The 12,246-nt window shown below is 56.2% G+C and overlaps 1 gene segment (V, D, J or C); it reads right to left on the reverse strand.

Annotated features, from left to right (window-relative positions):
* Nucleotides 1–8,360: 8,360 nt before the first annotated feature.
* LOC142091760 (Ig heavy chain V region 914-like) lies at nucleotides 8,361–11,227 on the reverse strand. The segment is given in 2 exon segments: nucleotides 8,361–8,698; nucleotides 11,218–11,227. Coding segments are annotated over 2 exon segments (348 nt in total).
* Nucleotides 11,228–12,246: the final 1,019 nt, after the last annotated feature.

Here is a 12,246-nt window from a genome sequence, read left to right on the forward strand (position 1 = left end):
CACACCACAGCAGTCAGATGTGCCCTGAAGGAAGCTGGTGGACATAGAGAGCCCAGGCAGGAGCAGGTTTTCAGGCAGGAACTGCGACCCATTGGGAGGCCCATGCTGGAGCAGTCTGTTCCTGAAGGACCGTACTCTGGGGAGAGGCCCCACACTGGAGCAGTTCACGAAGGACTGTATAGTGTTGGAGGGACCCCAGACCAGAGCAGGGGATAGGCGTGAGGAGAAAGGAGTGGCAGGGACAAAGTGTTATGAACTGACCACTTCCCCCCTTCCCCATCTCCCTGCGCTGCTTGGGGTGTGGAGGAGGTAGAGAAGTTGGGAATGAAGGAGTGAAGTTGAGGCTGGGAAGAAGGAGGAATGGGGGACGATTTCTTATTTCTGTTGTTGTTTCTCATTACCCTACTCTATTTTGGATTGGCAATGCATTAATTTCCGCCAAGTCTCTTCTCCTGTGATTTGTAAGCCATCTACCTGCCTTTAGTTTGACTCATGAATTTTTAATCTTCTTTTCTCCCCCCGCTCCAGTGTGGAAGGGGAGTGAGAGAGCAGCTTGGTGGGCATCTGGCAGCCCCCCAAGGTTAACACACCAGAGTGGCCAACGCAGCTAATGGTATCCTGGGCGGCACCAGGAGTTTTCCCAGCAGGTTGAGGGAGGTGGTCCTTCCCCTCTGTCCGACACTGGTAAACCTTCACCTGTAGTACTGTGTCCAGTTCTGGCCTCCCCAGTACAAGAGAGACTTGGACGTACTTGGGAGAGTCCAGCAAAGGACCATGAAGATGACGAAGGGGCTGGAGCATCTCTCCTGTAAAAAAGGCTGTGGGAGCTGGGACTGTTTACTCCGGAGAAATGAAAACTGGTGATGGATCTCATAAATGTACAGAAACACCTGAAAAGAGAGGGCAAAGAAGATGCAGCCAGGCATGAAGTCACGTGAAGCAATAAACCTAGGGGAAAGGAGGAGGAAAGAGGGATATTCGGAGTCATGACTTCTGTCTTTCCCAAGTAACCGTTATGCGTGATGAAGGCCGGCTTTCCTAAAAATGCCTAAACATCCGCCTGCCAATGGGAAGTCAGGAATGAATTCCTTATGTTGCTTGGTTTGTGCACGCAGCTTTTGCTTTACTTCTTACACTCTCTTTATCTCAACACACAAGTTTTCTCACTTTTACCCTTCTGATTCTCTCTCCCACCCCACTGCGGGTGACTAAGCAAGCAGCTGTGTGGGGCTCAGCCGCCTACCGGGCTTAGGGACGGTAGGCTGCCCACAACCTTGTCCTCTTCAGTTTTGAATATCTCCAAGAATGGAGACTACACAGCCTCAGGTATTTACACACACTGACAAATCTACCCACAGGATTTTCTCCTCTGGATGCAGTAGTCCACAGTCTCACCAGTGCTGAGCTCAAGAGGAGTCCATCCCAACAAGTAAGGAGTCAGGTAAAAATGCCAGGAGCCTGCAGGGATAAGCAAGGCTAGGGAAAATGCGGGCCCACTGCTGAATGGGATAGGGGACCTGGTGACACAGGACATGGAGAAGGGCTGAGGTACTGAATGCCTTATTTGCCTCAGTCTTTACTAGCAAGACCGTCTTTCAGGAAGCCCAGGTGCCAGAGTCCAGGGGGAAAGGCTGGAGCAAGCAAGATGTACCTTTGCACAGTCCATGTCACTGAGCACTTATCTAGTCCATAATAAGTAGCTTTGTCTCCAACATTTCCAGGGTAGTCACTGCTAAAAGTGTAACTACATTCAGAATACACAACATCCACTCTCTCCTCATCGACCAAGACCCGTTGTCAGCGAGGAAGGAGGGGGAGAAGGTGCTCCAGGTGCCGCAGCAGAGATTCCCCTGCAGCCGGTGGTGAAGACCATGGTGATACAGGTTGTCCCCCTGCAGCCCATGAAGTTCTACGGTGGAGCAGATATCCACCCTGCAGCCTGTGGAGGACCCCACGCCAGAGCAGGTGGACGTGACCTCAAGCAAGCTGTCACCCCGTGGAGAGCTCACGCTGGAGCAGGCTCCTGACAGTAACTGCGGTCCCGTGGAGAGACGAGCCCATGCTGGAGAAGGCTTTCTAGCAGGACCTGTGCCCCTTTCATTGTATTGTTTATACTTTCATGCATTGTCATACTTTCATTGTATTGCTTCCCCCTGTTCAGCTGAGGTGGGGGACTGATAGAGCGGCTTGTCGGGCACCTGGTGGCCAACCAAGCTCAACCCAGAACACCTTGTCTACTTCTTCTTCTTGATCAGGTGATCGGTAGTAGCCACGTGGCCCAAATAATAGTGCGCAGCCTCCTTACATCAAAGGAGGCAACTGTCTGCTATGAAACAAGAAGGGCCAAGTTGTCAAAGTCACAACTGCCCCGTACCTCCAGCATTTGGAAAAAAACAGCCCTGCTAGGCCAAGGCTTTCCGCCAACACAGCTGCAACACCGGGAGTCCAAGGGACTGATAAGCCTCCATGGACACACAGTACAGTGAGCAATTGTCCTCCGGGTGACACTGGCAAGAAGACTGTGAGCGCATGCATTAATTATTCCACGGGTAGACCCCTCTACATCTACTTATACCGTCGACATTGAAGAATGTTGGGAATGGACCGCGGCTATATGGGTGTCTTTGCGTAAACTGCCACGGATATCCCATGGACACCCTCAGCCTCTTTTGTCTTCCGCACTTCAGAAGACATGTCCCTTAAAAGCCCCACCGGATGCAGTAACATCCCACGAAATGGGAAAACTACTCTTGCAGTCTACCAGCTGTCCATGAACCGCAGAGTAACGTTCATCTAGAGATAGTGGGACTTCACACATATTACACACAGTGACCTCGTGGGACCACAACAGAACCATTACATATTGAGAGAATAGTACCATTAATAGGACCATACAACCATGGAATCATAGAATCATACAATGTCCCAAGTTGGAAGGGACCCATAAGGATCGAACGAGGACGCAGATGAAGGCCCATCCAGGGGGTTGCCCGAGGAGAGGCAGCCAGCCCCACAAATTACGACTGCCTCCGCTAAGAAAAAAAGGAGGGTAATTGTCATTGGTGATTCCCTTCTGAGGGGGACCGAGGGCCCAATTTGTCGGCCGGACCCATCCCACAGGGAAGTCTGCTGCCTCCCTGGGGCCCGGGTGAAGGACATCACTAGGAAGCTCCCCAGTCTCGTGCAGGCCTCCGATTACTACCCACTACTGGTTATACAGGCTGGCAGTGAGGAGGTTGCAGGGAGAAGTCCCGAAGGGATCAAAAGGGACTTCAGGGCGCTGGGGCGACTGGTAGGAGGATCGGGAGCACAGGTAGTTTTTTCCTCGATCCCTTTAGTGGCGGGGCGGAACACCGAAAGGAACAGGAAAACTCATCGGATCAACACGTGGCTCAGGGGCTGGTGCCATCAACAGAATTTTGGCTTCTTTGACCACGGGGAGGTTTCCCCGGCACCGGGCCTGCTGGCGACGGACAGAGTTCAGCTGTCTCGCAGGGGGAAAAGGATTCTCGCATATGAGTTGGCCGGGCTCATCGAGAGGGCTTTAAACTAGATTCGAAGGGGGACGGGGATAAAACCAGGCTCTCTAGAGAAGAGCCTAGGGTCCGCACGCCATTGTCGGGGGAGAAATCGGCAGCCCAGCTCAAGTGCATCTACACCAATGCATGCAGCATGGGCGTCAAACAGGAGGAGCTGGAAGCCATTGTGCAGCGGGGTAGCTATGACTTAGTCGCCATCACGGAAACGTGGTGGGATGAGTCGCACGATTGGAGTGCTGCAATGGACGGCTATAAGCTTTTCAGAAGGAACAGGCGAGGAAGGAGAGGCGGTGGAGTAGCCCTGTATGTTAGGGAATGCTTCGACTGTCTAGAGCTCAATGATAGTGATGACGAGGTCGAGTGCTTGTGGGTAAGGATGAGGGGGAAGGCCAACAAGGCAGATATCCTGCTGGGGGTCTGTTATAGACCACCTGGCCAGGAAGAGGAGGCAGACGAAATATTCTACCAGAGGCTGGCAGAAGTCTCCCAGTCGCTAGCCCTTGTTCTTGTGGGGGACTTCAACTTTCCGGATGTCTGCTGGAAATACCACACGGCAGAGAGGAAACAGTCGAGGAGGTTCCTGGAGTGTGTGGAGGATAACTTCCTGACGCAGCTGGTAAGCGAGCCCACCAGGGGAGATGCCTCGCTTGACCTGCTGTTCACGAACAGAGAAGGGCTGGTGGGAGATGTGGTGGTCGGAGGCCGGCTTGGGCTTAGTGACCATGAAATGGTAGAATTTTCGATACTTGGTGAAGTAAAGAGGGGGGCCAGCAAAACCGCTACCATGGACTTCCGGCGGGCGGACTTTGGCCTGCTCAGGACACTGGTCGAGAGGATCCCTTGGGAGACGGTCCTGAAGGGCAAAGGGGTCCAGGAAGGCTGGACGTTCTTCAAGAAGGAAGTCTTAAAGGCGCAGGAGCGGGCTGTCCCCATGTGCCGCAAGAAGAACGGGCGGGGAAGGCGACCGGCCTGGCTGAACGGGGAGCTCTGGCTGGGACTCAGGGAAAAAAGGAGAGTTTATCACTTGTGGAGGAAGGGTCAGGCAACTCAGGAAGAGTACAGGGATCGCGTTAGGTCGTGCAGAGAGGAAATTAGAAAGGCAAAAGCCCAGCTAGAACTCAACCTGGCCACTGTCGTGAGAGACAACAAAAAATGCTTTTATAAGTATGTTAATGACAAAAGGAGAGCCAAGGAGAATCTCCATCCTCTATTGGATGCAGGGGGGAACGTTGCCACCAAGGATGAGGAAAAGGCTGAGGTACTCAACGCCTTCTTTGCCTCAGTCTTTAGTAGTCAGAATGGTTATCCTCAGGGTACTCAGCCCCCTGAGCTGGAAGACAGGGACGACGAGCAGGATAAACCCCCCATAATCCAAGAGGAAGAAGTTAATGACCTGCTACGCCACCTGGACATTCACAAGTCTATGGGGCCAGATGGGATCCACCCGAGGGTTCTGAGGGAGCTGGCGGAGGAGCTTGCCGAGCCGCTCTCCATCATTTACCAGCAGTCCTGGTTAACTGGGGAGGTCCCGGACGACTGGAGGCTCGCCAATGTGACTCCCATCTACAAGAAGGGCCGGAAGGAGGATCCAGGGAACTACAGGCCGGTCAGCCTGACCTCGGTGCCGGGGAAGATCATGGAGCGGTTCGTTTTGAGGGTGCTCACGAGCCATGTCCAGGACAACCAGGGGATCAGGCCCAGCCAGCACGGGTTCATGGAAGGCAGGTCCTGCTTGACCAACCTGATCTCCTTCTATGACCAGGTGACCCGCCTAGTGGATGAGGGAAAGGCAGTGGATGTGGTCTACTTGGACTTCAGTAAGGCCTTTGACACTGTCTCCCACAGCATTCTCCTAGAGAAGCTGGCGGCTCACGGCCTAGACAGGTACACTCTTCGCTGGGTAAAAAACTGGCTGGACGGCCGAGCCCAGAGAGTTGTGGTGAACGGAGTTAAATCCAGTTGGCGGCCGGTCACGAGCGGTGTTCCCCAGGGCTCAGTACTGGGGCCGGTCCTGTTCAATATCTTTATCGATGATCTGGACGAGGGGATCGAGTGCTCCCTCAGTAAGTTTGCAGATGACACCAAGTTGGGCGGGAGTGTTGATCTGCTGGAGGGTAGGAAGGCTCTGCAGAGGGACCTGGACAGGCTGGATCCATGGGCCGAGGCCAACTGTATGAGGTTCAACAAGGCCAAGTGCCGGGTCCTGCACTTCGGCCACAACAACCCCAGGCAACGCTACAGGCTTGGGGAAGAGTGGCTGGAAAGCTGCCCAGAGGAAAAGGACCTGGGGGTACTGGTTGACAGCCGGCTGAACATGAGCCGGCAGTGTGCTCAGGTGGCCAAGAAGGCCAACGGCATCCTGGCCTGTATCAGAAATAGTGTGGCCAGCAGGAATAGGGAGGTGATCGTGCCCCTGTACTCGGCACTGGTGAGGCCGCACCTTGAATACTGTGTTCAGTTTTGGGCCCCTCACTACAAGAAGGACATGGAGGTGCTGGAGCGCGTCCAGAGGAGAGCAACGAAGCTGGTGAAGGGCCTGGAGCACAAGTCTTATGAGGAGCGGCTGAGGGAACTGGGGTTGTTTAGCCTGGAGAAGAGGAGGCTGAGGGGAGACCTCATCGCGCTCTACAACTACCTGAAAGGAGGGTGTAGCGAGGTGGGTGTTGGTCTCTTCTCCCAAGTAACTAGCGATAGGACGAGAGGAAATGGCCTCAAGTTGCGCCAAGGGAGGTTTAGATTGAACATTAGGAAAAATTTCTTTACTGAAAGAGTGGTCAGGCCTTGGAACAGGCTGCCCAGGGAAGTGGTGGAGTCACCATCCCTGGAGGTATTTAAAAGACGTGTAGATGAGGCCCTTAGGGACATGGTGTAGTGGGCATGGTGGTGTTGGGTTGACGGTTGGACACGATGATCTTAGAGGTCTTTTCCAACCTGTATGATTCTATGATTCTATGATTCTATGATCATTGAGTCCAACTCCCTGCTCCTTGCAGGACTACCTAAAACTGAACCCTATGACTAAAAGCACCGTCCAGATGCTCCTGGAACTTTGACAGCCTTGGTGCCCTGGCCACTTCCCTTGGAAGCCTGTTCCAGTGACCGACCACCCTCTCAGGGAAGAACCTTTTCCTAATGTCCAATCCAAACTTCCCCCGACGCAGCTTCATTCCATTTCCTCGTGTCCTATTGCTGGTCACCAGAAAGAGGAGATCAGCACCTCCCCCTCTGCTGCCCCCCTTGAGGAAGCTGTAGACTGCGATGAGGTCACCCCTCAGCCTTCTCTTCTCCAAGCTGAACAAGCCCAGTGACCTCAGCCGCTCCTCATAATCTTGCCCTCGAGGCCTTTCACCATCTCGGTCATCCTCCTCTGGACACACTCTAATAGTTTGATGTCCTTCTTCTATTGAGGTGCCCAAAACTGCACACAGTACTCGAGGTGGGGCCGCACCAGTGCACCGCAGAGTGGGACAATCACCTCCCTCGACCGGCGAGCTATGCTGTGTTTGATGCACCCCAGGACACAGTTGGCTCTTTTGGCTGCCAGGGCACACTCTTGACTCATATTCAACTTGCCATCAACCCAAACCCCCACATCTCTTTCCGCGCGGCTGCTCTCCAGCCTCTCGTTCCCCAATTTGTGCGTATAACCAGGATTACCACATCCCAGGTGGAGAATCCGGCACTTGCTCTTGTTACATTTCATAGGGTTGGTGACTGCCCAGCTCTCCAGTCTATCCAGATCTCTCTGTAAGGCCTCTCTGCCCTTGAGGGAGTCCACAGCTCCTCCTAGTTTAGTATCGACAGCAAACTTACTTAATGTACATTCGAGTCCTGCATCCAGATCATTTATAAAAACATTAAAGAGCACTGGCTCTAAAATTGAGCCTGGGGGAACCCCGCTGGTGACTGCCCGCCAGCCTGCTGGAACCCCACTGACTACAACTCTTTGAGCCCAACCCGTCACCCAGTTGTTCACCCAACGTATTATGGACTTGCCTAGCTGTGTGCTAGGCATTTTGTCCAGAAGCACCCTCTGAGAGACAGCATCAAAAGCTTTGCTAACATTCAACAAAACCCCACATCTACCAGCTTCCCTTGGTCAACGAGATGGGTGGCCTTGTCATAACAGGACATTAAGTTAGTTAAGCAGGACTTTCCCCTCAAGAACCCATGCTGGCTATGACCAATGACTGCGTTGTCTCTCAAGTATTTGTCAGTAACTCCCAGAATAACCTTCTCCATAATTTTACCAGGCACTGAAGTGAGACTCACAGGCCTGTAATTACCAGGGTCTTCCTTCTTTCCCTTCTTGAAAACTGGGATATTTGCCAGCTTCCAGTCGTCTGGCACCCCTCCAGACTCCCAAGACCACTGAAAAAGAACGGAGAGACATCCTGGGATAACATCAGCCAGCTCTTTCAGTACCCTGGGATGAATCCCACCGGACCCCATAGATTTATGCACATCCAGCTGGAGCAATGCACATGAAATGTTATGAACAGACACCAAACTCCATTTCACATTGGACCCTGTGCTTCTCTGGGAGCGGAAGGGAATGAAGGAGTGAAGTTGAGCCTGGAAAGAAGGAGGGCAGAGAGGGAGGAAGGTTTCTTTAGGGTTGGGGTTTCTTTTCATTCTCACCATTCAACTCTATTTTAATTGGCCACAAATTAAAATTCCTGCAGTGTGCAGGAAAGGCCAGGAACTCCGGCAGTGGACAGCGATGGCCCCTCACTGCTTGGGGACAGCCCTGACACCCTACCCCAAGTACTCCCCCACCCCACAGCTTCCACACCCTGTGCTGGGCCCAGCAGGTTTGTGTTAAAGCTCAGCTGGATTTCCTGCCTCCGTGCGAACAGCGCAGAAGTAGCGGGCAGAGTCCCGGGGGTGCAGGGCACGCAGGGACAGAGATGACTCGGACCGGGAATTGTCCCGGGACGCCGTGGCTCGACCCTCCACGGCTGCCCCGTACCGCTTTGCAGAACCCTCGGAGCTGATGTAGGACACCCACTCGAGTCTGCCACCGGCTGCCTGACGGTACCACCGAATGGAAAAAAGCTCAAAGCGGTAGCCGGACGCCCGGCAGGAGAGGAGCACGGAGTCCCCCGGCGCTCGCAGCCCTCCTCCGGCCGCCACCAGCCTCCACTGCGCCCACACCCCTGCGGACGGAGAGCGCAGGCAGCCGGGCAGGGCGCGCCCGCGGCCCGAGGCCGTTCCCCCGCCGCCCCGGCGCCCCCCGCCCCGGCACAGCGACCGCCGCCGCCCCCCTCTCTCCCGGCCAAGCCCCGCGCCCGGGCCAATGCCCCGCCTGCCCTCCGCGGGCTGAGCCGCGCCTGCTCCCGGCGCTCCGGCCCGGCCCGCGCCCCGAAGGCCTCCCGCCCCCGCCGCCCTCGCCCCCGGCCCTCTCCCGCCCCCTCTCCCTCTCCCTCGCCCCCCGCTCCCCGCTGCCCCGCGAAGGAAGCCGAGCGCCCGGCGACAGCGCGCCCGGCGCGGGAGCAGCCGCAGCCCCGGCGCCCCGGGGCCCCGGGCCGGGCAGGGCCGCCCGCGGGCAGCCCCAGCCCCGGGCCCGGGCCCAGCCCCGGCCTCGCTGCCCTCCCCGCCCGGCTCTCACCTGCCGGCCCCGCGGCCAAGGACAAGGCCAGGAGCCACGGCCCCAGCCCGGGCGCCATCGTGCCCTGCCGCGCCGGGGCGGCCGGGGCCGAAGGGCTCGCAGGGAGCCGCAGAGGAGCCGAGCGGAGCCGCGCTCGGGCCCGCTCCTGCCCGCCCCGCCGGCTCGGCCCCTCGCCGGGGCAGGGCCGACGCCTCTGCCCGCCCCCGACGCGCCCGCCCCGCCCCGGCCCGGCCCGGCCCGGCCCCCCGGTGCCGCGGCCCCTGCGGGGGAGGAGAGGGGGGGCGCGGGGAGGGACGCGGGGCCGGGCCGGAGGCAACGGAGGAGCGCGGCGCCCCGGCAGACGAAGGCTCCTGGCCCGGCGCTCCCAGCGCGGCTCCGGCGCTGCCCGCCCTGTCGCCCTGCCGATCGCAGCTGGGGCGGCCCCAGCCCCAGCCCGGCCCCGGCCCCGGCCCCGGCCGCGGCCCCGGTCCCGGCCGCGGCCCCGGCCCCGGCCCCGGCCCCGGCCGCGGCCCCGGCCCCGGCCCCAGCCCCAGCCCGGCCCCGGGCCCAGCCCCAGGGACCGGCTGTCGCCCGCAGCGTCCCCTCGCAGGACCCTCCCCGTGCCCCGCACCCCCAGCCCGCCCTGGCCTCACTCCCATCCCCTGCCCGCGGGGACAAGACACACAGAGGGCTCTGCTGCCATCAGGGGGACCGCGACAGGCTGCAGAAGTGGGCTGGCAGGAACCTCCTGCAGTTCAACACGGGGAAGAGCAAAGTCCTGCACCTGGGGAGGAACAACCCCCTGCCCCACGGCAGGCTGGGGGCTGCTCAGAGGGAAAGCACATGCTCAGAAAAGGACCCAAGGCTTCTGCTGGACAACAGCTTGACCAGAAATTTGCCCTGGTAGCAAAGAAGGTTAATGGAATCCTGGACTGCCTTAGACAAAGCATTGCCAGCAGGTCAGGGAGGTGATCCTTCCCCTCTGGTCAGCACTGGAGAGGTCACACCTGGAGTACTGGCTCCTCTTCTTGGCTCTCCAGGACAGGAGACTTGGACATAAAGGAGAGAGGCCAGTGAAGGCCAAGAAGGTGCTAATGGGAGTGGAGCACCTCTTACATGAGGAAAAGCTGACAGAGCTGGGACTTCTTTACCCTGGAGAAGAGAAGGCTCGGGGGGCATCTCATCAACATATAGAAACGTATGAAGGGAGGGCGCAGGGAAGGCAGGGCCAAGCTCTTTTCAGTGGTGATCAGTGACAGGTCAAGAGGCAATGCGCACAAACACAGAGGGATCCATCTGAACATCAGGAAACACTTTTTCACTGTCAGGAGGACCAAGCACCGGCACAGGTTGCCCAAAGACGTTGTGGAGTCTCCATGCTTGGAGATACTCAAAAGCTGACTGGACATGGTCCTGGGCAACTGGCCCCAGGTGGCCCGCCTTGACCAGGGGGCTTGGACCAGATGACCTCCTGAGGTGCCTCCCAAATTCAGCCTTCCTGTGATTCTGTGGAAGACTCACAGGCACGTTCACGTCCTTGCAGGTGATACGTGGCAGGGCAAAGGGGAAAACTGAAACTCAGACTTTTCCACTCCCCTGATGACTTCCAGAAACAGCTTTTTTACAGGAGTGTCGAGGAAAACTCGCTGTCCTCTGTCAGCTACAAGTTTCAAAGTTGGAACTCAAGAGAGAAATCTGCAAGTGATACAAGACTAATATGGGCGGGTAAAACAGTAGCACACAGGAAAGCTGTTCAGCATGGTTCTGTCTGCTGTATTTCTGGCGTCTGCTGTACTTATGGTGAGGGGTCTCCTGTTAGAACTTAGGAAGTGGTGTTCTTTTGTAAATTGAAAACCCAGGAGCATGCACATGGGACAGGGTTGTACAACCACGTACACAAACTCAGAGCCTGGCTTCGGAAGGATGGGGAAGAACATGCATCCCCATTTGACCGGTTGACTGGCTGCTTCTCGGAGCCTGAGAGGCCTATAGCTGGCCAGAGCTTGCTGCTAGAGGCAGGGTTCCTGGGCAGAGTGGAGGGAATTCAATCACACCCAAAGGCCACTGCTGGAGGATTGCAGGGGGTACGTGGCAGCATGTTGGCAGCACACGCGGTAAGGAGGAAAGACTAGAGGTCTTCCCCCCCAATCAGGACGCAAGAGTACTCCCAAAGCACTTCCAGCCCCCAAAGCTGTCTCTTATGAGCTCTGGCTGGCCATCGGGCCTGCTGCTGTCCTTTCAGGCTCCCCAGAAAGGGTGTAAGAAAGGGGAGCAGAAGAGGAGCCACTTTTGCTCCTAGGATGGTAGAAGAGCTGAGGCTGTAATGGACCTCTGGAAAAGGTCTGGTTTAACCCTCCTGCTCGAAGCAGGGTCAACTAGAGTAGGTGTACTGGGTCTGGCAGGGATGGAGTTAACTTTCTTCACAGCAGCCTGTATGGGCAACGTTGCGACGTTTTGTGACCAATGCCGTGTTGATAACACACCCATGTTTTAGCTGTTGCTGAACAGTGCTTACACAGCCTCAGGGCCTTCTCTGTTTCTCATGTTGCCCACCAGCTGTACAGCTGACCGCAACTGGCCAAAGGGATATTCCATATGCATGATGGTGTGCGAAGCTGAGGGAAATAAGGAGGAAGGAGGAATGTTAGTCTGAACTAACCCTTATGTGTGATGAATCCCTGCTTTCCTCGAAATGGCTAAACATCCGCCTGCCGATGGGAAGTAGGGAATGAATTCCTTATTTTGCTTGGCTTGCACGTGCAGCTTTTCCTTTGCTTATTAAACTCTCTTTATCCCAACACACACATTTTCTCACTTCACCCTTCCGATTCTGTCTCCTGTCCCACTGTGGAGGGAGTAAGTGAGCGCCTGTGTGGGGCTTAGCTGCCATCTCGGTTCAAACGACCGCAGTAGGCTGCCCACAGTGTTGTCCAGTTCAGTTTTCAATTGTCACCTCAATAGTAAAAAAACCATCTTGTTACATTTATACGGAATTGCATTTTGTGTTTCTTGCCACATGTCCTGTCACAGGATAACATTGAAAAAACACTGGCTCCATCTCCTTTGCAACCTGCATCAGGTATTTACACACATTGACAAATCCCCCCATAGCATTTT

This window comes from Calonectris borealis, chromosome 22 (genome assembly GCF_964195595.1).
Source record: "Calonectris borealis chromosome 22, bCalBor7.hap1.2, whole genome shotgun sequence".
Lineage (NCBI taxonomy): Eukaryota > Metazoa > Chordata > Aves > Procellariiformes > Procellariidae > Calonectris > Calonectris borealis.